The following is a 21,524-nucleotide window of genomic DNA, read 5'->3' on the forward strand; positions in this document are numbered from 1 at the left end:
CAGTTATAATCTTGGGCTCTGCTTCTAGGGAGCCAGACTTAAAATAATTGTTTTGGTAACTCCAGTGTTCAAGGACAGCTTCAGTTCTTTCATCTTTAATCTTACCTACCAATTTTAAAAGACCAAATTTCATTATCTCTATTGTAAATATCCCCAGTGCCTAGCACAGTACTGAGACAGAGCAAGCACCCAAGTTTAACTTTGGCCGGCCGGCTGGCTGGCTGGCTGACTGGATGAATGGTGGATGATTTGATAAGTGGATGGGTGGGTGGATAGATTTGTGGGTAGTCAAGGGTGGGAACCCACGATACAGTGCATGTGTGGACACTTGAGGAAGTTGGGGCTCTCCTTCCGCCATGTGGGCCCTGGACATGGAAAGTCAGATGAGACTGGAGAGCAAGTGCCTTTACACACTGAAGCCACCTCACCAGCCTAGAAAAGGACATTTCCAATTTTTTAAAGACTATCTGGAGGCTGATACATCAGCCCAGGGAAAGTGCCAAACCTTTCATTCCCGTGAGGACATCAGACTGGTAACCACTGCAGTCTAGTTACAACTTTGAAGCTTTAGATTCTTTTGCCTTGAATGTGAAATATCTCCCATTGGCTCCAAGGTTTGGTCCCCTGCTGCTGGTGCTGTTTTGGAATGTTCTTGAACTTTTAGGAGGAGCCATCTCCTGAGAGGAGGTGTCTTACTGGGGGGAGGTCTTGAGATTTTAGAGCGCAGCCCTAGTTCTGTTTGTTCCCCACCTCCAGACCACGGACAGGGTATAACCAGTCACTTGGGGCTTCCACCATGGTGATCGTATCCCTCAAACTGTGAGCTGACACAGTCTCTTCAAACTCCAAGCCCAAATTGGCCCTTCCTTCTCTCACTTGCTTTTGTCAGATATTTTGCAGCAGCCATGAGAAAAGTGATTGTTACAAATTCTAAGCCTAAGTGAGAGCAAAGGGGGAAACTATAATGTCAGGCATTTTCCATTTTCTCTTCTTCGATAAGTTACAGATATATACAGGAGAGTTAAACCCCTTTGTCTCTTAGGATCACTTTGTAGGAATAGAGTTACCCCCTCTGATGTGGTTTTCAGCCAGCCAAGCCTTTCCCACCCCTCTTTTAACAAGGAAAAATAAGTGTCTGTATTGTAATTACTGCTTTTAAAAACCTCACACTTCTGTTTGATGAGGAGAGAGACCTACTTGGCACCCTCCCATCTCACAGCTAGCTGTTAGTGCAGCCCGTCCTCCACTTCTAATGTTCTCGCTTTGTGAGCTCCGCCACCACTGACTCTCACTAATGGGCCACCTCCTGTTTCTCACCCATCCTGACAGCTTATTTTATTCTTGTCTCATTTTCATTTCTGTAGGTCTGGAACCCTGTGAGTCACAGCTTTGAGTCCCCTTGACACGGCCTCTTTAATTAAGAGTCATTTGCTGGCTGCCATTCTCCAGGGTAGCCAGGTAGACTGCGGTGATGTCTTGGCAGCCTCTAACCCAGATGGACTTGTCTCTCTTGGGGTTCAGAAGTCCCTGATGCTTCTCTTCTCCTGTGGTGGGGCAAGGACAGGTTGGAGGCTCCGCCTGGACTCAAGATGGCAGCAAGATTTGCTCAGCTTCTTCTCGGTTCCACCCAAATGGAAACAGAGATGTTCTTGGCTTAGCTCGGACTAGCACTGTGGGATCTAGCTCGGTGCCAGTCCCATGGTGGACCAGGCACACGCAGACAGACTTTCAGAAAGCAAAGGAAAGGTACAGTGACACACACCTTTAATCCTAGCACCTGAGAAGGTGTGGGCTGGAGGACCAGGAGTTCAAAGATATACTCAGCCGCTTACTGAAGTCAAGGCCATTTTAGGATGCATAAGATTTTGCCTCCAAAACCAGAGTGAAGGGGGAAGGGGTACAGAAAGCAGGAGAGAGAGCTCCCAGGCACGGAACCTGTCAGTCCTGCCTAAAAGCCCTAGAAGTTCCCCGCTGGCTTCACTTATGTAAATCATTGATTGTTCCTTATATCTCCTTTGGAGCAGTGTGCTTGTTCGCACATCAGGGCATCTGAAGGCATTCGGGCTGATGCGGTTTGCTGAGGACAGTGGCCTGTAGGTGATAATCCAAAAGAAAGATGGTGACTCCAAGTCCCACATCCTGATGAACTCTGATCAAGCTCGCACTGACTCCTCCAACACTGTGATTTAGGTAATGAAGGAAAAGGCATGAGCTTGGGAGGCCATAGCACAGCTCGCTGCATCCTGCTGGATGGGCCTCTGTTTTCCCAGGTCAGGAAGGACACGTAAGCTTTCAGAGTCATGGCAGTTAAAAACAATGCCATATAGCCCGGCCAGTGGTGGTGCATGCCTTTAATCCCAGCACTTGGGTGGCAGAGGCCGGTGGATCTCTGTGAGTTCAAGGCCAGCCTGGTCTACAGAGTGAGTTCCAGGACAGCTGGGGATGTTATACAAGGAACCCCCGTCTCGAGAAAACCAAATCAAACCAAACAAACAAATTAAAAAAAAACAATGACATATATAGTGTCTGGCACATAGTAGGCCAGGCATGTTAGTTCCTCTCCCTTTCTTCTCAGAGGATTAGAGAGCAGGGCCTTGCAGGCTGCACGGCGAGGCCTTAGACGTCTGTCAGATTTCCGCTAAAGAAACCACTAGTCCCCAAAGTCCATGGGTTTTAGAGCATTAACCTGGGGTTAATCAGAGGATGCTCCAACTCCACGAGAGGCCAGCTGCTAGCCTTCCACAGCAGAGCAGACCTGCTTTGACCTAACCTACTGGGCTTCGCTAAGGGTCACAAGGACACCTTGCTTTTCCCCCATGAGCCTCAGGGGAGATGATCTCTGGGATGGTCACAGAGATGCCTCAACACAGTGATGTCAGAGCAGAGCTGGTGTCTGGGATGGGGGGTGGGGGAGAGGGGAGCCCCGCCCCCTTTAATCTCAGTGAGTTGCTAGGTTAGTCTCACTCAACCAGCATGTGGTTATGAGCACCTAGCAGGTGCATTAAACCCTAAGAGGATTGGAAAGTCAAAGGGAGAACATAATGAATAAGGAGGGCTGTGGCCAGAGCACCTTCTAACTGAACTGGTTTTGCTGCAGGCCAAATGGCTACAGAAACTTCTCACAGGGCTATAATAGATCCCTTCCTTTTTCCCAGGCGTGGGCTGCTCAGAGCTCCCAAGTGCCCTAGGGACAGCCTTCCCTCTGCCCCCCCCCCCGGGGTTCCATCTGTTCCCTCCCTCAATGTAGCCTCCTGCTTCTGTTTTCCTAAGAGAGCTTCCTCCCAAGCTCTTCCATGATGCCCTCACTTTACCATAGTCTGAGAGAAACCCCAAGCTGACCCTTTTCTTTGAACTCTGTGGGGCTTCACCCCTTCTTCCTATAGGAGGCCACACATTGCCACCATTGTTGGCCAGACTCTGGGGGTGGAAACTTCTGTAGCAAGTGCCTTAGCCGAGAATTAATCCAGACAATGGGTGATTCCATTAGTGTCTGGTCACTTTGCCAAGAACAATAAAGCTTTGGAACTTTGGAGACATGAAGGTCTCGTGGGCAGCCAGCCACATGCCGAGTCTCTGTAATGAGAGCTGTGTTCAAGTGGCGTTTCTACCTCTGACTAATATCTGAGGGGGTTTGGTTTGGTTTGGTTTCGCTTAGATTTTTTTCCCTCTGTGTATTTATGCCCCTGCAGAGGTCAGAAGAGGGCATCAGATTCCCTGAGACTGGAGTTACACATGGCTGGAGGGGTGAGGGTGGGAGAGGGGAGTGGGCATGCATGGAAGCAAGTGGGCATGCTCTGTAAACACCCTAACCAATCAAGAGGCAGTTCTAGTCAACAAAACGGGGGAGCCAGTGTTGTTCAAATTTCAAGAGCCTGATCCCACGTAGTTTATTTTAGACATGTTTAAGCACAGCACAATCCGGTGAGTTTCAATCCTGAGTGCCCCATAAAACCTAGAACATGACTACACTGAAACTCTCTGTAAAGTGCATGTGACATCATGTGTAAACACGGGTTCTCTAGATCGGCTGAGAAAACAAGCTCAAGATAAGGGTCTCGGGTGGGGGGGCATCCAGTGTGGTCTTGGCCACGCAGACAGTGCAAAGGTTGCCAGGCCATCAACCGTGTCCACTCCCAACCTTCTGGGCAGGAAACAGATGATACATCTCTCCCTTTGAAGAGACAACCCTGCATGTTTTACATTCCTGGTTCTCCTAGTGTTTATCTCTGGGCATAGACACTCTGTACCTCACACAGTGGTAAAGCCACCATGTGGGTACTGGGAACTGAATCTCAGTTCCCTGCAAGTACAACAAGTGCTCTTGACTGCTGGGCCATCTCTCCAGCCCCAGTGGAGAGTTGTGTGTGTGTGTGTGTGTGTGTGTTTGTGTGTGTGTGTGTGTTTGCACATGCACCCGTTTGCCTTAGAGTACCTGTGGAGATCAGAGGATAAGGTTCAGGAATTGGTTCTCTCTACCACACAGGTTCCTGGTATCAGACTCAGGCTTGGTAGGAAGCACCCTTACCTGCTGAGCTGGCCTTGAGAGAGTTTTGTCTGTTTGACTTTTAAGGGATGAGATGAGCTGTTAGTCTGAAGAAAATGGCATATCAAGGTGCAGAGGATGTGCTTGGAGAGCCCAGAGTTCTTAGACTCCCTTACCTAACAGAGAGCAACAGAGACGCCTCTTGTGTTGTTTGTGGAGTACAGGATGGGGTGAAGGAGAATAAGCCAATGACCAATGATGTCTTAAATGTTCTGGGGTCAATATGGCCCCACACAATCAAGGGAAGCAGGGCATTCAAAGAGCTCCCTACTTGAGACAGTCAGCTCCAACTTGTGAAAGACCATTGTTGGTGCGATTGTTCTTCCAGTTAACACCTATTGATTGCTGGCCAGAAAACATGGACCAGAAGGAACTGAAGGAAAAAATACAAGGTTTGTTTGTCCAAACACAAAGGATGTTGCTCGCCATCATTGATACTGTTCATCAAGTCCCATCGCCCTTCAGAAGCGAATGTGAGCCCGTGAGGGGCATAGGTGCTAACAGAGAAGTCACTACCCGCAGTGGTGACTTCCCAGGTCTCTCAGAACACAGTCAAGTCTGCCACAACGTCATCTATCTTCTGATCTGACTCTCATGCTGACGGCAGCTGGCACTTGGAGGAAACAGTGCCTCTCTCTTTCCCACTCCCGGGTTTTTGGCACTCAAACAGTGCCTGGCATCTGAACAGCACTCAAAGGGAACCTGAAAGTGCTCGTAGGAACTAATGAGGAAACTCTCGAGGCCTAGCAAGGTTCGTCTTTAATCCACGCATTTTTCTGGTAAATCTGAAAACTGCAGGGGGTGTGTGCTTGAGGCTGCATGCTTCTCCAAAGGTGGCTGCTGGAGAAGATCCATCATCCAGGTGACAGTGCACAGGGGAAGTGCAGTAAAATTCCAATCTCGTGGTGACTTACATACTAGTAAACCCAATACAAGTTGAGAAATGTATGTAGCACTTCTATCACTCCGAATGCTCCAGCTTAAAGACGCAGCTCACTGCGGGCTCTCAGCTGGGTCCCTGGTGATTTCCAGGCTGACTGGAAGCTGCTACCCTCTTCGTTGTTGCTGGCCTGCATCGTGAAAGAAGGTTGTACTGCGTGCTGCTCGCTCAGGAAGAGATTCAAATTTGAAATTAGAATTGTGATATTCAACGTGTGCATGTTGGTTTCTCGCCGCTGTGAAAATGTAGCTCAGGATAAGTTTGAACTTTTAATCTTTCTAGCTCCATCTTCTGGGTACTCTGATTTCCCAGTGCTGGGGACTGAGCCCACTGTTTCATACAGCTAAGGAAGACTCTGCCCTGGGGCTCCAGTCCCGACCCAGGTGTTCTGATGCTTTGCTCCACCTTGTTCAGTGGAAAGGGATCACACCCATCTCCATCACTTATGTAGTACTATCCATGCCATCCAATACACGGGAAAACAAGCACAGGGCTCAGGCCACTTCCCAAGTCAATCTGCCACCTCTCTGCTAGAGCTCATTCTGGCTGTAAGAGTGGAGACCCCAGTACGGGGAGGAGGATAGGGGCCACATACCGGAACCTTCACTAGAACTCTCACCAAACTGGTGAGCACGGTTCTGTGGAGCCCAGACTGCCTTGGGATGTATCAATGATGACTCGGTTCTCCTAGAGGTCAGCTTATGCACAGGCAAAGTAGTCAATGCCAGGCCCTAGGAAGACGCTCTCAACTACCTCCCCAGTTAGCAGTAGGGCTCCGTTTTGTGTTGAGTGCCAAGCTATCCTGCTTGGCCTCCTTGCCACTGTTATGCGTATCTCAATTTATAAGAGCAGACCCGCCTTCTGTTCCTTGGGGTATTATTTCATTTCCGTTATATATTTAAAGAACCTTGAGGGTCTGAGAGATTGACTCCTGCAAGTCTACCCAGTTAGTAAACTTCAGAGATGAGTTTGCAACCAGTTTGCTCATCAAAGCCTCTAAAGCAACCTATGAGAGCAAGAATTCCATCACTGGGTGGGAAGCTGTGTCCTCAGGGGAAGGTGGAGCCCTACATTCTGAGGCAGACAGTAAGTGGGGGACTTCAGGGACCATGAGAAAATGGGAGGGGGAATTTGGTAGGAGGAAGAAGAGAGGGCACAGAGCCCAGTCTCCTCAGAACTTTTGTTCTAGGCTGCAGCCCCGCCATGGAGGAGCCAGGCACAGCAGGAGGAGGGCATCCAACCAAGAGCTCCAGGGAGAAAAGGGTAAGAGATGACAACCAGCTCCAGGGACCACAGCCTGCTGCCTTGCCAACAGCAAGGGTTTAAAAGTAACGATGTTATGATATTTTACAAGAATCTCCCTCGGGGACCCTTGCACTGACCAAGTGGTTGGAGGGTGTGAGGTAAAACTCCAAGTTTGCTTCTTACCACAGGCTTCATTACTTGATTCATTCAAGGACACATTTCTGCAAGTTAACAAAAACCCTTCAGCCCACGGGAGAGGATTTAAGTGAGGGAGGGTGGAGAATCTCCATCCCCAAAGCCGGCAGTCCTGACTTAAAGTAAATGCCACCCATTCTCCAGTCCCCAGTTGGTCCTGTGGCCGCGCCCCTACCTCTGTGGGCCAAAGGCCATTCTGTTTCTGGGTCAGAGGGCCTGAGCTGAGGCTCTGGGAGTTGGGACACTGTGTCCCACAGGTCATCTTCTTCTCTGGGTTGGCTATTCCGCCTGGGACGGCAGATCGGAGTACGCCGTTGGAGGACAATCCATCTTCCAGCACACCTGGGAAGGCAAGGAGAGGATGGCACCAGAGGCTGCAAATGGCAGGCATTATAAACAATCCCAAGATGGCAGAAAAGAGGGCAGCCCAAACGCCTCCCAGAAACTACCATGTAAATGTGTGTCTTTTTATATAAAAATGAGATTTTAAAGTAATTTTGTTGCTTGATATTTTTTCATTACCACACTGATGACAACTTTTCCTCACCGTTGCCCATTCAGCCATGTTATCTTTAACACGTCTGCTGGCTGTATGGAAAGGGTGTCATTTACTCAACCCCCTCTAACTTCCTAGCAATAATGTTACTGGAATAATACTCCTTTTGATTAATAATTTTACTTAGTTTTCTCTTGGGATAAATTCCTAGAACTAAAGTGGCTCGCTTGTAGGTTACACTGGTTCCTCCCTCCCCCCATCTACACCAATAGGACTGAGCAAGCGTATCCCGTGACAAATGCCAAGAAACATAGAACTTTAAATAAACAGCCTCACTGAAAAGCAAGAGGAGGACAAGGGGGGAATTCACAGAGCATAAAAGGTACCTTATTTGTAAGCAAAAAAGGCCCGTGAAGCACGGAGGGGACCTGCCAAGAGCTGGAGAAGCCAGCCAGATGCTGCAGGAGTTATGGGGTGAGGGAGCAGCCCGTGAGGGTGTCTGCCCTCCTCCACGGCATCAGGGCTTGGCTCACAGTAGGGTGCTGCACTCGGGCATTGAATTTCACTGGTAAGACTCAAGCTCAAGGAGAGAATAACTAAGAATTTCAAGATGGCAGCCACTGAGTCCAAGCCAGGGCCCTTCGGAGCCCAGCAGGGCCTGCACACCATCTGGCTGCACCATGCAGAGATACCTGCTGCAGCTGAGAGCAACCAGCAGGGTTTGTTTGCATAGGGTACAATTCTGGATAATGAAGGGGAAGATACTGCTTTTTGTGATGTCCTGTACTTATCAATTTTGGCACGTTTTAGAACTGAGAAATACAAGTTAAATCCTTACGATAGGACCACTGGGTTTGCTGCTGGTTGTCCTGAAAAGACTACACCTGGCAGTGGTCAGTGGCCTGGCTGACCCTGTTTCAGCTGGTCATCAGAATTTCTCAGCTCTTCTATCAGGCTCCATAGGTCAATGGCGAAGCACCTAGCTGATTGTGCGACTCCTAAGTCAAGATGTAACCAAGGAGGCTAATGAGAGGGGCCTGGGGAGAGACAGCTGGTGCCGTGCCATAAATGATATGCGCATAAATAAATAACAATGTCTGTGTCCGACATCGTTAGAGCCTTTGTGTGCATCGTCCCGTTTAATCCTCACAGTGCTCTGCGAGCCAGGAGTCCTTTATTCTCACCCAATAAAGGTGGCCCCTGTGTGGTGCGAGGCGCCGGGCCCCATCTGTGCATCTACCATTGTACCACTGTCTGCCGACTCCAGCCTGGAGCGGAAATTAAAGTTTAACTCCAGATCTGTGCTTTTCTGACACTTGGGATGCAAGTGCTTCCTTCTCGGGAAGCTCCCAAGTCGGCAGCTCTCAATCTCGGGGTGTAGGAGACCCTCCAGGGGTGTCTTCAAACACAGATCCTAACATCTGCTGCCCAGTCTTCTGATTCAGGAGAGCCTCGGGAACGTGGATTTCTGAAAGCACCCTAGACTCTGAGGCAGAGGGTTTCAGAGACTTCAAAGGTTTATTATATTATGACTGTAGATGTAGCTATGTACAGACCTGCCTGTCTGTATCTCACAGATTAATGCTCCTGTTGGTCCTCAGGGCTAGAGGCAAAACCTTTCTTTTCTCACAGTGCATTCCAGAACAATATAATAAAGGAAGATAAATTTGCTAGCTCCTTAAAATTTGTGTGCCCCTAGAGTGCCTCTTTTTTTTTTTTTAACATCCTCCACACAATTTCTATCCCGTCCAAAAGACAAACCAAATTACTGACTTTGCCAAAAGGTAGAAAATGGATGTGCTGATGCTTGATATACTGCAACCAGCGGCTTCCTGCCGAAGCTTCTGGCTTAGAAATGACGCCACGTAGGGGGGCAGAATAGAGAGAGGGGTTTAAAATAGCAGCTGGCAGCCGCACAGAGAACAAGCTTGCTCCCTAACCCCAGCACCTGGCTCCTCCCGGTCAAGGTGATTAGAAAGTCTGCCCAAAGTCATAAAGAAGTGCCGGCAAGTGCCTTGCCTCAGTGTCAGGACTCAGAGTGTAAGACCTTGGCGCTGTATTTGGGAAGAGTCTCTGAAGTCACATCAGATGGATCCCTGGCTCATAGAGCCCTGTCTAGGCTCCGATCCAGAATACATGCCCCATGGTAATTTCATCTGAATTGAGGTATAAATTAAGTTATTACTACTCAACCACTTACTGAGAGTCTGTCTTCTAATTTTCAAAATGAACTCGAATAGGATGGTGTCTGTCTGCCATTTCTTTAGTCTGATGAATAAATGCAAATTGTGCGTGTTATATAATATGGTATGTGACCTTTCGCATAGGTATTATTAGATATCCCAACAAACTATTCAGTAGCCCTTGCATTCATGGCAATTGATTTTGGACAAGGATGCCAAAATCATCCAAAAAGGAAACAATTTCTCAACAGATATGTTAGAGACTCATGTGCAGAAGAATGGGGGAATTCCCTACCTCACAACCAACACAAAAGTTAAATTACAAGGAACCAAAGATGTAAAAGTAAAGGCTAAAACCATTAAATATTTCTTTAAAATATAACTGGCAAATATTCATGCTATTAGGTTAGGCAAAAGTTCCTGGGAAATTACCCAAAGCGCAAATAGAAATGATGAAATCCATAATTGGACATGATCAAATGCATAGGTGGCCATGGACATGAAGAGGTAATCCATAGGACGGGAGAGAGCTTTCAAAAATTATACCCCTGCCCTTGCAGTCCAATAATGAAAAAAGACAAATGATTCAACTAACGTATGAGCAAAAGATCTGAGTGGATGTCCACAAAAAGGACACATGTAAACAGCCAAGAATATCCCAAGCTGTAAGAAGTTACCACTTAGGATTTAAGAAAACAAAAGCTGGAGACTAAGCAGTGATGCAGCTGTGGAGAATTGGGAAGCCCTACACCGCTTCTGTACCGGGTGTGCCGGGCAGGGTTTCAGAAAGGAAGACACAGCCTCTGGGTTCCAGCAAGGCCACTTCTAGGTACACACTTAAGAGATGAGAAGAGCCACACAGAAGCCTTCACACGAACGTTTGTAAAGGTTAATCTCAGTTGCCAATTTGGTGGTGGGGTTTAGAACCGTTATGGAATCGAATCTCTGAGCGTGTCCTGAGAGGCGTTCTCTAGTTTTGCTTAGGTGAAGAGGGAAGACTCGCTACGCCTAGTAACTAAAAAGTAGCAATAGACCAAACATCCCACCAGCTGGTGAGTGGATGAATATTATTTGGTAATACAGATGATGAATTACTGATGTATGCTATACACCAGCTAAGCTTGAAACATTATGCTGACTGAGAAGCCAATTACAGAAGGTAGCTTATGGTTATACCTTATAAAATATTCAGAAACCGGCAATTCTAGAGACGGGAAAGAAGCTTGATCGCCAAGGGCGTGGGTATTGGAGGAGATGAAAAATGACTCTTAATAGGTATGGTATTTTTCCCCCAGGTAATGAAAATGTTCTAAAATTGGTGGTGCAGGTGGCTATACAACCAGATTATAGTCAAAGAGAGCGGATATTAAAAGGGGAAAAAACCCATGAGCAACATGTTTCAGACTGTTTTACTGACTGAAGAGAAGAGAAACATTTGGACTAGCACAGCAACAGCTGGGGGGAAAGCCTAACTTCTGAACTGGCTGGAACTGGGGGAAGCAGCCACAGCAACTGTCTGCTAGTGCTGTGGAGATGAGGTCTGAATTTTTCCCCCAGTAAGGACACCCAGCAGGTGACACACGGGCTATGGAGGGCAGTAGCAGCCCTAAGGGACAGAGAACCTCAGCTCTAGCTAGCTTTACTTTTCCTGTGTTCTTCCTGGAACCTATGACTTCTCTCTGCCTACTTACGTAGCTCTCTCTGACCCTTCGGTGGCGGCTCCCTATTCATCTCCCCTCCAAGATTTTCATAGAGCTGAAGGCTGTCCTCACCAGGTCTCCATAGTTACTTCCGGCTGTTCTGACCTAAGCTATAATACAAGTTCAGCTCCCTCTAATGTCATGCACACTTGCTGCTTCTAAGGTGGGTAGCTACTGGTGAGTTACTGGGCATCCATACTCCTCCCAGGTTGCCCCAAACACTCCTCCGCCCCCTCATTCCACTTCTCCCTTGAATAGTTCTCTTAAACACTTAAAATGCATGGGTTGTGTACTGCTCTGCTAGAAACAACACAACGAACCACACCAATGTTTTTTTCTCGCAGTCCAAGGGGAAGGTGTGAAAAGGCTGGTTTCAAACCGAGCATGACGCCTGCCTGTAATCTCAGCTGAACCAGATTATTTTTCAAAGGTTCTGTCTCCAAATACAATTATATTTCAAAGTTATGGGAAAGGTTGAGAATTCACTATAAATATATTTTTTAAGATTTATTATTGCTGGATGGTGGTAGTGTACACTTTTAATCCCAGTGCTCAGTAGGCAGAGACAGAGGCAGGCAGATCTCTGAGTTTGAGACCAGCGCTCTAAAAGTGAGTTCCAGGACAGTCAGGGCTATACAGGGAAATTCTGTGGGGGGGTGTTATTATTTATTTTTATTGTATGCATATTGATGTTTTGTCTGATATATCTCCATGGAAAACGTGTGTCTGGTGACCTGGAAGGTCAAAGGGGGCACCATATTCCCTGGATCTGGATCTGGAGTTACCTGTGGTTGTGAGCCACCACATGGGTGCTAGGAGCGAAGCAGGTCCTCTGCAGGATTAACCCGTACTCTCCAACAATGTGCCATCTCTATAGCCCCTCAACTCCATCCCAGAGAAGACTCAGGGAGCTGGGTAGCAGAGGTTGCATCTTTGTTGGAGGGAGAGGTGGATGATCTGAAAGCGTGCTGACGTAATGATGTCTGAAAAGAAGGGATGAGCCCCGCATGTCTTTTCCTCTTCTGTGAAGCTCACTTTGGGTCTCATTTTCTTAGGCTACATTCCACCACCCAGGGGATTGTTTAGCTGCACAATCCCGAGCACCCACAAAGCAGCACCCTTAGGGTGACAGCAAGTGCCAGGGTGACACTTTCCATCAAGAGGAGTTGTAGCTTTCTTTGGTTGGGGTTCCTCAGGTCACAGCCTGTTTCTGCTGGGCTGAGGGGAGGTGGCATTATTTTTATCTCTTAATCTTGTTCTACTTCTGTACACATTCAGACAAGGTATCCTGCTCATGGCCTATCCTATTACAACGTTAATAGATCTAGTCAGCAAAGGCGTTAAAAATGCCCAGCAAGTGACCCTTTTGACTGATCTCAAGGTGTCTGGAACCACCAAAGCCTCCTGACTTTTCTCTTTAGAGTCTTTCTGACTCTTTCAATGTAGCTCTATACTCTGCTATGTGGAATGTTGGTGTCCCCCATAAATTATACGCTGAAAGTTATGCCCAGTGCAATAGTAAGACAGGTGGACCTTTAGGAAGAAATTATCACATGGGCTCTACCCTCATGGATGAAAAGCTTTTATAGAACAGTTGGAAGGACTGCCTCCCCCTAAGTACCAAAGGGCACCCTCTTTGAAGCAGAAACTAAATCTTTGCCAGATAACAAAACTGCTGGTGCCCTGATCTGGGGCTTCTCACCCTCCAGACCTTGAGTAATACATTTCTGTTTCTAAACTACCTGGCATAGGTTATTTTGTCATAGCAGCTGAGACAGACTAAGACACACTATTTTCTTTTATCCCTTGGTTTAGAGGTTTTGCTAGTAGCTGGCCTTTTAAGAAAGTGGTAATTGATTTCCTAGTTGTGATTTATCCCTTGGCATTTTCTATACTTACTGCAACTAGATTCTAACGTTGCCATCAGATTGTTCTCTGAGACAGTTATTAAAAAATTACATGATTTTTCTTTATTGGATCTAGAAATATATATTTAAGGAAACAAAAATGAAAAAGCTTTGATCCATTGAGTTGTTCTAAGTTTTGAAGATGTAAAAACATCCAAAGGACTGAAGCCTCTAGTATGTGTGTTAGGTGTCTACCGTGCATCTCAGAAGGCGCTCCCCTGGGGTGCATAAAACACCTGCCTCAATCCTTTGTCACGCACTAATTTAGTGGGAATTTAGGGCTCCCCTAACAATGACTGAAAAATAAACTTCTGAATTTAGAAAAACAAAACACCAGCATATTGTTATCAACAGAGTGGCAAAAGTTAGGGAGCCCGCCATCCTCACTGCAGGAAGGGCTTGCGGCGTGGGCTCCCCAGCACACTCCTGGTGGGAGTGCAACCAGCGTGCCTTTGAGGTGCAAGCAGCCCGTCCAGCCAAGCTTCATGAGTTCACCAGTGAAGATCAGCAATCAGTCCTCACCTGCAGTTCAGAAGGCCTCTCGCCATGGAAGAGTTCTGCTGAGGACATTCTTTATGCGCCTACAGTAAATGCCGTCAACATAGCCAACTGTTTTGATTCTTCCCTCCCTTCTCTTTCTTGAGAGGATACAGAGGCTCTGGTAGGTTCAGGTCCTTGTCTAGGGACCTGCAGTTGGTGCCAGGGTCAGGGCGCCATCGTAGGTTTGTAAACTCTTAAGATCTTTGCTTTCATGGGCATTTGTACTTAGTCCCATTTTAAGAAAAACAGAACTCCTCAAACCCAAACAAGAGAACATCCCAGTGAGTTGCAGTTGTCTCTTCTACGGGTTAGGCAGTAGATGTGCTGTGTCATCAACATAAATGGCTTTGTTTGTTACTCTGAAGAGAACCCCCACAGGGCAGAGGAGATGTGATGGTTAGAACATACACTGCTCTTCGGGGGACAGGGTGGTGTTCCCAGAACCCACATGGCAACTCACAGACGCCTATAAATCCAGTGCCAGTGCATCTGATGCCTTCTTCTGGCTACTGTGTGCTCCTGCAAATATGATGCACACATATTCACACGCGCGCGCGTGCGGGCACACACACACACACACACACACACACGCACGCACGCACGCACGCATGTGCCATAGCCACAGTTCAAATGTCATAGTCCTTTTAGAGCAGAATAGATCTTTCGGATCCAAGTAGCTTGCTTTCAGAATTAAGTCACACTGCAGAGCACCCAGTAAGAGGACAAGTGATTGAATTAAGCTATTTTGGTGTGTTTTCTCCTCCTTAAACCCATGAAGTCAGCCTTCTGGGTTGTGATGGCGGGTTAAACACAATTCCAGGAAGCATCTCCCAGGCTTACTGTCATACCCCGGAGCTCTCAGGCCAAGAGCGTGGCCAGGTGACCCTGATAAATCTCCTCTCCCGACAGGATTGTGACCACCTGTTCTGAGGTGGGAGATGATGCCAAGGCAGCTCAGCAAGAGGGGTGTGGTGGACCTGTGGTAACCCATCCAAGCAGACAGTAAAGAAGGAACAGTGGCTTTGGGCTCCACTCCTTCCTGGGCAGTCAGAGAAACCTGTGAGAGTTATCAGTTAACTCCAGCCCATGCCTTCAGTAGCTACACAATGCCTTTGGACATAGACCCCATACCCCACTCTTTATGGGCACTCCTGCCATTCCTAGCCTGGTGGGTTCAGTCTCCCCTTCCCCATCCTCTCTGCTCTAGGCCCATGGGACATCTGAAGCTACACAGAACCCTGTGATACTGTCTGTTTTACTTAGAAGCACTCCCCCCAGCCTTCTCCATTGATATGGGATTCCCCTCTGTATGCCAGCAGAGTAGAGCCAGTGGGAAGTCTGAGCAGAGATATATATAGAGAGAAGGTGGAGTCAAAGAGACACCATGTAGCTGCCGAAGGAGAAAGACGCCAGAACAGAACCTTAGCCCTACGTAAGACACAGCCTCATACTGATACACAGATTAATAGAAATTGGTTAATTTAAGACATAAGAGCTAGCTAGGAAAATGCTTGAGCTATTGGTCAAACAATGTTGTAATTAATACAGTTTTTGTGTGGTTATTTGGGTCTGGGTGGCCAGGAAGCAAACTTGCAGTCTCTGCTTTCTTTACACTCCATCTCTGCAGAAGTCTGGCTCCGCCAAGGGCTTTCCTGCACTGAGCTGGGCTCCCCACTTCCCCCACAATCTGACCCTTCCTCTTTGAATTTTTATAACTGTTGGAATGATTCATCCATGCTGCCTGGCATGCTATCTGAAAGGTTCCATTAAAATGAAGACAGTGCCTGTCTTGTGTATATATGAGGCACTCGGGAAATGTCTGAAGGAGTCCTGACCTGTAAGCAGGCTGCTGGTGTAGGAACTTCACTGTGGGAAGAAGCTGATGTTAAGCCTGTAGGTGTTGACACAGGTTTTTTTTATTCTTGATTTCCCAAACAGTCGCAATGGCAAGGGACGTGGGCACAAACATGAACTATGCAGGCAGCTGCTTCCTGCCCTGGTCTCAGGAAGCTGAGCGGAAAACTCTCACAGATGGCAGACCTGGACAAGGCGGAGCCCTGCCATAGTCATCCGTCTTCTTGTCCCTGCTCCTCTGCAGTTTGCTGTGACTCCCCAGAGGCTCCCATGAAAGCTGGCATCTGAGCACAGACTAGAAGAGTAATGCAAGCCTTCTCCAGATTCCTCCTGAAGCCCCAGCATGTGCTACGTGCCCATGGATGGGTTGTGCCCTAGGGCAATTCTCATAAAAGTCAGAGCCCTCTAGGGACAGCAGGTCTCCAAACCCTCCCTGCAGGTTGTAAAGACACCCTAAGTTCTATGTATATGAGAGGCAGCTCACAGAAAACACTAGAAAACCCAGAACTGTTAAAAACGAAGGCCTTTATTCTTCAAAGGAAGAAAATGACTGATGCTTTTTCACCCAGAAGGCTGGAGTGGATGTTGTCTAACAACACAGTGAGCTCTTTGTTATTCTATAGAGTCAGCCTTTCTGAATCCTCCGAAATCCGGGGTATTAGGCCTTAATCCTGAACTTTGTCTCTCAGGGAATAGAAACATCCTTACCAGAGGCCCCGTGTACTCTGTATCCTCCATCAACAGAACCGTCCTTATGAGAGGTCCCATGTACTCTGCATCCTCCATCAACAGAACCGTCCTTATGAGAGGTCCCATGTACTCTGCATCCTCCATCAACAGAACCGTCCTTATGAGAGGTCCCATGTACTCTGCATCCTCCATCAACAGAACCGTCCTTATGAGAGGTCCCACGTACTCTGCATCCTCCATCAACAGAACCGTCCTTATGAGAGGTCCCACGTACTCTGCATCCTCCATCAACAGAACCGTCCTTATGAGAGGTCCCGTGTACTCTGCATCCTCCATCCATAGAACCTTCCTTATGGGAGGTCCCATGTACTCTGCATCCTCCATCCATAGAACCTTCCTTATGGGAGGTCCCAAGTTTCATCATTCACCCCCCCCCCCTTGGATGTTTCCCTGCCTTGCTTGCAGGGACCTCGACACCCACTGACAGCAGGGCTGGGGATGGTAAGGGTGAGAGTCTGGGGCTCCTTTCACTCACCACAGCCTGTGTGTGTGAAGGACATAAGTGTTGGATAATGGTACCCTCGGGGGATGTCTGGAGGGTCTGACTTTCAAGCGCCTGGTTCTAGGATTGAAATGCTGGCAGGGCCAACTTTGTGCAACAGAAGAAAAGGGTCCCCAACCTCCCAAACACTCATTCCTCTTCTCTAATGACTGAAATTCTTTGCACAGGTGCTATGGATTGTCCAAAAATCACATTGAAACGTCACCCCACTGTGGTGTGAAGAGGTGGGGACCTTGAGAGTTATTGTCATGAGGGCTCTACCCTACGAGGCCTGCCTCACTCCTCCACCTTGTGAGGGTATGATATCAGCCTCCCTCTGCCCTTCTTCTGCTCCTTCTGCTGTGCGAGGACACCTAGATGCTGTCGTTTCCCAGGCCTCTGGGAAACAACCAGTGTTTTGATCTTAGGTTTTTGTTCTTTGTAAACTTCCCCAGCCCGTGCTGTCTGTTATAACAACGCGGACTGAGAGCAGAGAATGGCTTCTTTTACAGTAAGTATCGTTGGCATCAGGGAATCAAAATGTCCATTTCAGGAGTGAGAGTGTGGTAACGTGACCCTGCCTCTCTCTCCCTCTCTGTGTCTTTCACAGGCAGAGGGCTCTTGTTAGGATGTCCTCAGAGCTTGCTTCTGAGCTCAAGGGAGAGAGAGAACATGATCCTGCCGAGCCACATTCTCCTGTGGCAGAGAGCAAACAGAAGCCATTGATATCTTACATCCTCCCTTCATCTTCAGTCCTCTAAAGGCGAAGGATTTCTGTCTGCTGGAGAGAACTCAGGCTCGCTTCTGAGTTGGGAAACGTGGGTAACTCCTGGACACACCAGAACAGGACCTAGCCAGCTGGGGTTAGGTGGGGGAGACATAGAAATGCAGAGGACGGGGTGGGGGTGGAAACTCAGGGAGAAAAGAATGATGCTAGCGTTGAATCTCTGCCTGGTTAGTAAGAGTCTGAGGGTCAGAGGATGTCAAGGAGATTTTACTGCACAAAAAGAGAAAAAGTCTCGGCCTTGGAAGATGACTTGGTTGGTAAAGTACTCGGCATGTAAGTGGAGAGTCTGAGTTCAATTCCCAGTGCCCATGCTGGGGAAGGGGCGGGGGACTGGGTGCGGTAACACATCTTATAATCCCAGCGTTGGGGAAGCAGACAGGAGGGTCCCTAGGGCTTCCGAGCCAGCCAGTCTAGCAAAATCAGCTTCAAGTTCAGTAAGAGATCCTGTCTCAAAACCCACGGTGGAGAGTGTTTGAAAAAGACATGTTGTTCTGATCTCTGGCCCCATAGCCCTCCACACACGTACATCAAACATGGACACACATCCAGTACTGATCTCTGGCCCCATAGCCCTCCACACACGTACATCAAACATGGACACACATCCAGTACTGATCTCTGGCCCCATAGCCCTCCACACATGTACATCAAACATGGACACACACCTTTACGACATTTCTCTTGGGGGTCAGAGCAGGGCTTGAATCCCCTGCCCACACCTCTGAGTCTGTTTTGTTCTATTAGGGACCCCTAGGAATGTGTGAGTCTGTGACTTAGATTTCTGCTCACTCAGTGAGTGCCGTTGGTGCTGGACTTGCTGGGCTGAGTACTCACTGGAAGGCAAGTGTATAGCGGAGTGGGCACTGCCTTGGAGCCCATCCCAGCTCCGCACTCTTGCAAGCTGCAGGCCTTTCAGAGATGATCACATCTACCATGTTTTTGGTCACTCCAGTGTCAAACTCTGCAGTGGCAATAAGCCAGAGCCCAGTGGCCCAGAAAAGCCCAAAGATAGTCAGCCAGTGAAGACTCCAAACCCAGGTCTGTGCAGCCCCAAAGACATCTTGTTCTATCTACTGTCTTAGTCATTGCCCTACTACTTAACATCGCTAAGCCTCAATTTCCTCAGATATGAAGTGAGAATCATAATATCTACATCAAAGATAGGTGATCAAAGGGAAGAGAGTAGGCGAGCTGGTACACAGTCAGGATTAATTTCATACCGCCCCACCTCCAGGCACAACGACAACCTACAAATGTTTGATTTCAGATCCTTTCCTGAGAGCAGAGGGAACACACGGAGTAGGTGGGAGAAATGGGTAGGGACAAGAAGATGCCGTCTACAGTCAGCTTTGCCAAGTTAACAACTTTATCTCTCATCTGGTCAGGGGTGGCCACCTCCAAAGGCACGTAGACCCGGAGCTCAGGGGGCCCTGAGGGACCAAGGCAACCAGGAGGTGAAAGGTTGGAAACAAGAAGTGATAGACCCAGTTGGCAGCGGACTGGTGTTCTGTCAGGGTCCAAGCACTCCTGGTGAGCAGACGGCTGCAACATTGGCAGGGGTGAAAATAGAGTTCGCAGCTTCTGTAGGACGGATAATTGGAGGCATGGCTAGCTCCTGGATCTCTGTCATGCTGAAGAAAAACCAACAGTGCCAAAGAAAACTCTACATGGGAAGCAGATCATAGTGTTCTAAGCCTCTCTAGGGAGCCACACTCTGTCCTAAGGATCGGGAAAGAGGGTCCAAAGCAAAGTGGGGTGCATAGGGGTGGGAGGACCTCAGAGGTGCTGGAGAGAGGCATCATAGAGAAATCGGCAACACACAGGACCAGCCAAGGAAACACAGAAGCCAACTCTTGGTGGCCATTATATCCCTGGTTAAGAAGCATGGATGTTGTCCAGTAGGAAATGGCACCCCAAAACAAAGAGGACCCAGATGCCAGTTTGGAGGCAGGGATCCTAAGTGGTTACCTTTCTCTTCATGTTTTTTCCTGGCTACTGGAAGTCATTTCTAAGACATTATCTTCCAACCCTGGACTCAATACATTGGAAATCTCTCTCAGAAGGCTGTGACTCAAAGCACCACTTTAGAAAGGAGCTTTTTGTTAAAAAGTTTCCTGAACTCAGGTAGCAGAGGCAGGTGGATCCCCCTGAGTTTGAGGCCAGCCTGGTCTACATAAAAAGTCCCAGGCTAGTCAAGATTACATAGGGAGACCCTGTCTGAAACAAACAGAAAATATACATAAAAAAACACAAAAAATCATCCCCTGAATGCAATACAATATTTGCATTGAACTATAGCAATATACTCTTATTTCCTCTTTCCTGTCCTTTCAGTTTTTGTGAGATTGTTCAGAATATAAGTTTAAGCAGATGTTTCTCACCACACAAATCAAATTCAAGCTCCCCTGTCTTGACAAATTCAAGCTCCCCTATCTTGACAAGTTCCAGGAGGTTCTGGAAGTAGAGGCAGTTGGCTTTGCTACTCGTGAGGGGCGCTTGTTTACCCAGTGCAGGCTTGAGGACATTGTCAGGCATGAAGTCTGTAGCTGCTCCTGTGAGCTGACTTCACCTTTCGTGCAGATTCCATTTTGAAACAGAAGTTTTGTTGACGTGTCATAATGGAACCAAGATGTCAGGGTTAGGTTCAGCTGTCAATTTGACAGAACCCAGTCACTTGGGAAGAGGAAACCTCAGCTGAAAAACTGCCTCTGTGCAGTTGTGGGGAAAAGGGAACACTCCTGCATTGCTGGTGGGAATGCAAGCTGGTACAGCCCCTTTGGATGTCAGTGTGGCGACTTCTCAGAAAATTAGAAAACAACCTTCCTCAAGACCCATTAACACCACTTATGGGTATATATCCAAAGGATGCTCAATCGTGCCACAAGGATATGTGCTAAACTATGTTCATAGCAGCTTTGTTTGTCATAGCCAGAACCTGGAAACAACCTAAATGCCCTTCGACCAAAGAATGGATAAAGAAAATGTGGTACATTTACACAATGGAGTACTACACAGCAGAAAAAAATAATGACATCTTGAATTTTGCAGGAAAATGGATGGAGCTAGAAAACATCATTTTGAGTGAAGTAACCCAGACCCAGAAAGACAATTATCACATGTACTCACTCATAGGTGGTTTTTAAACATAAAGCAAAGAAAACCAGCCCACAAACCACAATCCCAGAGAACCTAGACAACAATGAGGACCCTAAGAGAGACATACATAGATTTAATCTACATGGGAAGTAGAAAAAGACAAGATCTCCTGAGTAAATTGGGAGCATGGGGACCTTGGGAGAGGGTTGAAGGGGAGAGGCAGGGGGGAGCAGAGAATTACAGGTTGGCCACCACACTCTGCCTCTGGCAGTACTGATCCAAAATCTGGCTTTCATGCTTTAACCACTGGGCCATTTCCTCAGTATGCTTATTCATGTAACCTCTGACCGTGAGACCAGTGATACCCAAGGATGTTAGAACTAAACTCGGGAAAGTCCATAAACTTGAAACAGAGCCCGGCCCAAGATTACCCGCTGCTGTTTCTTCAATCTCCCGGACATTAACTTACAGCCTCAGAGAGTAAATTCCAGAAATGGCTGTTTCAACCCAGTGTGTCTCAGAGGGACAGGGGTAGTGTGTGAGCAGAGAGGCTCATGTTGACAGAGAGCAAGGAGGTGTTGCTTGGGTAAATTGGGTCAAGAATCTCTGAGGAGGCTGCAAAGATTGTCTCTTGAAGAAGAGGCCTTGAGGCAGAGAGGAAACTATTGGAACCGCAGCACAGTGGAGCTCACTGGCAAGAAGGGAGGACAGTGGGAAGTTTTTTAAGTTTTAAAATGGTCATTATTTGTTTATGTACCTGTGTGTGAGCGTGTGGGGTGTATGCGGGTCATTGCACACATGTAGATG

The 21,524-nt window shown here is 47.8% G+C and overlaps 1 protein-coding gene across 2 annotated transcripts in view; it reads right to left on the reverse strand.

Moving 5' to 3' along the window:
- Positions 1 to 21,524, reverse strand: part of Baalc (BAALC binder of MAP3K1 and KLF4) — a 52,712-nt gene that overhangs the window by 3,853 nt on the left and 27,335 nt on the right. Inside the window, exon 2 of one of the 2 annotated variants that reach the window (XM_075961147.1) lies at positions 7,099 to 7,265. The exons of the other annotated variant lie outside the window; for it this stretch is intronic. Within the exon in view, the coding sequence (XP_075817262.1) occupies positions 7,099 to 7,265 (167 nt within the window). The remainder of the gene's footprint in view (positions 1 to 7,098; positions 7,266 to 21,524) is intronic. 2 annotated transcript variants of the gene reach the window in all.

Source organism: Microtus pennsylvanicus, chromosome 2, assembly GCF_037038515.1.
Source record: "Microtus pennsylvanicus isolate mMicPen1 chromosome 2, mMicPen1.hap1, whole genome shotgun sequence".
NCBI classification, from domain to species: Eukaryota; Metazoa; Chordata; class Mammalia; order Rodentia; family Cricetidae; genus Microtus; species Microtus pennsylvanicus.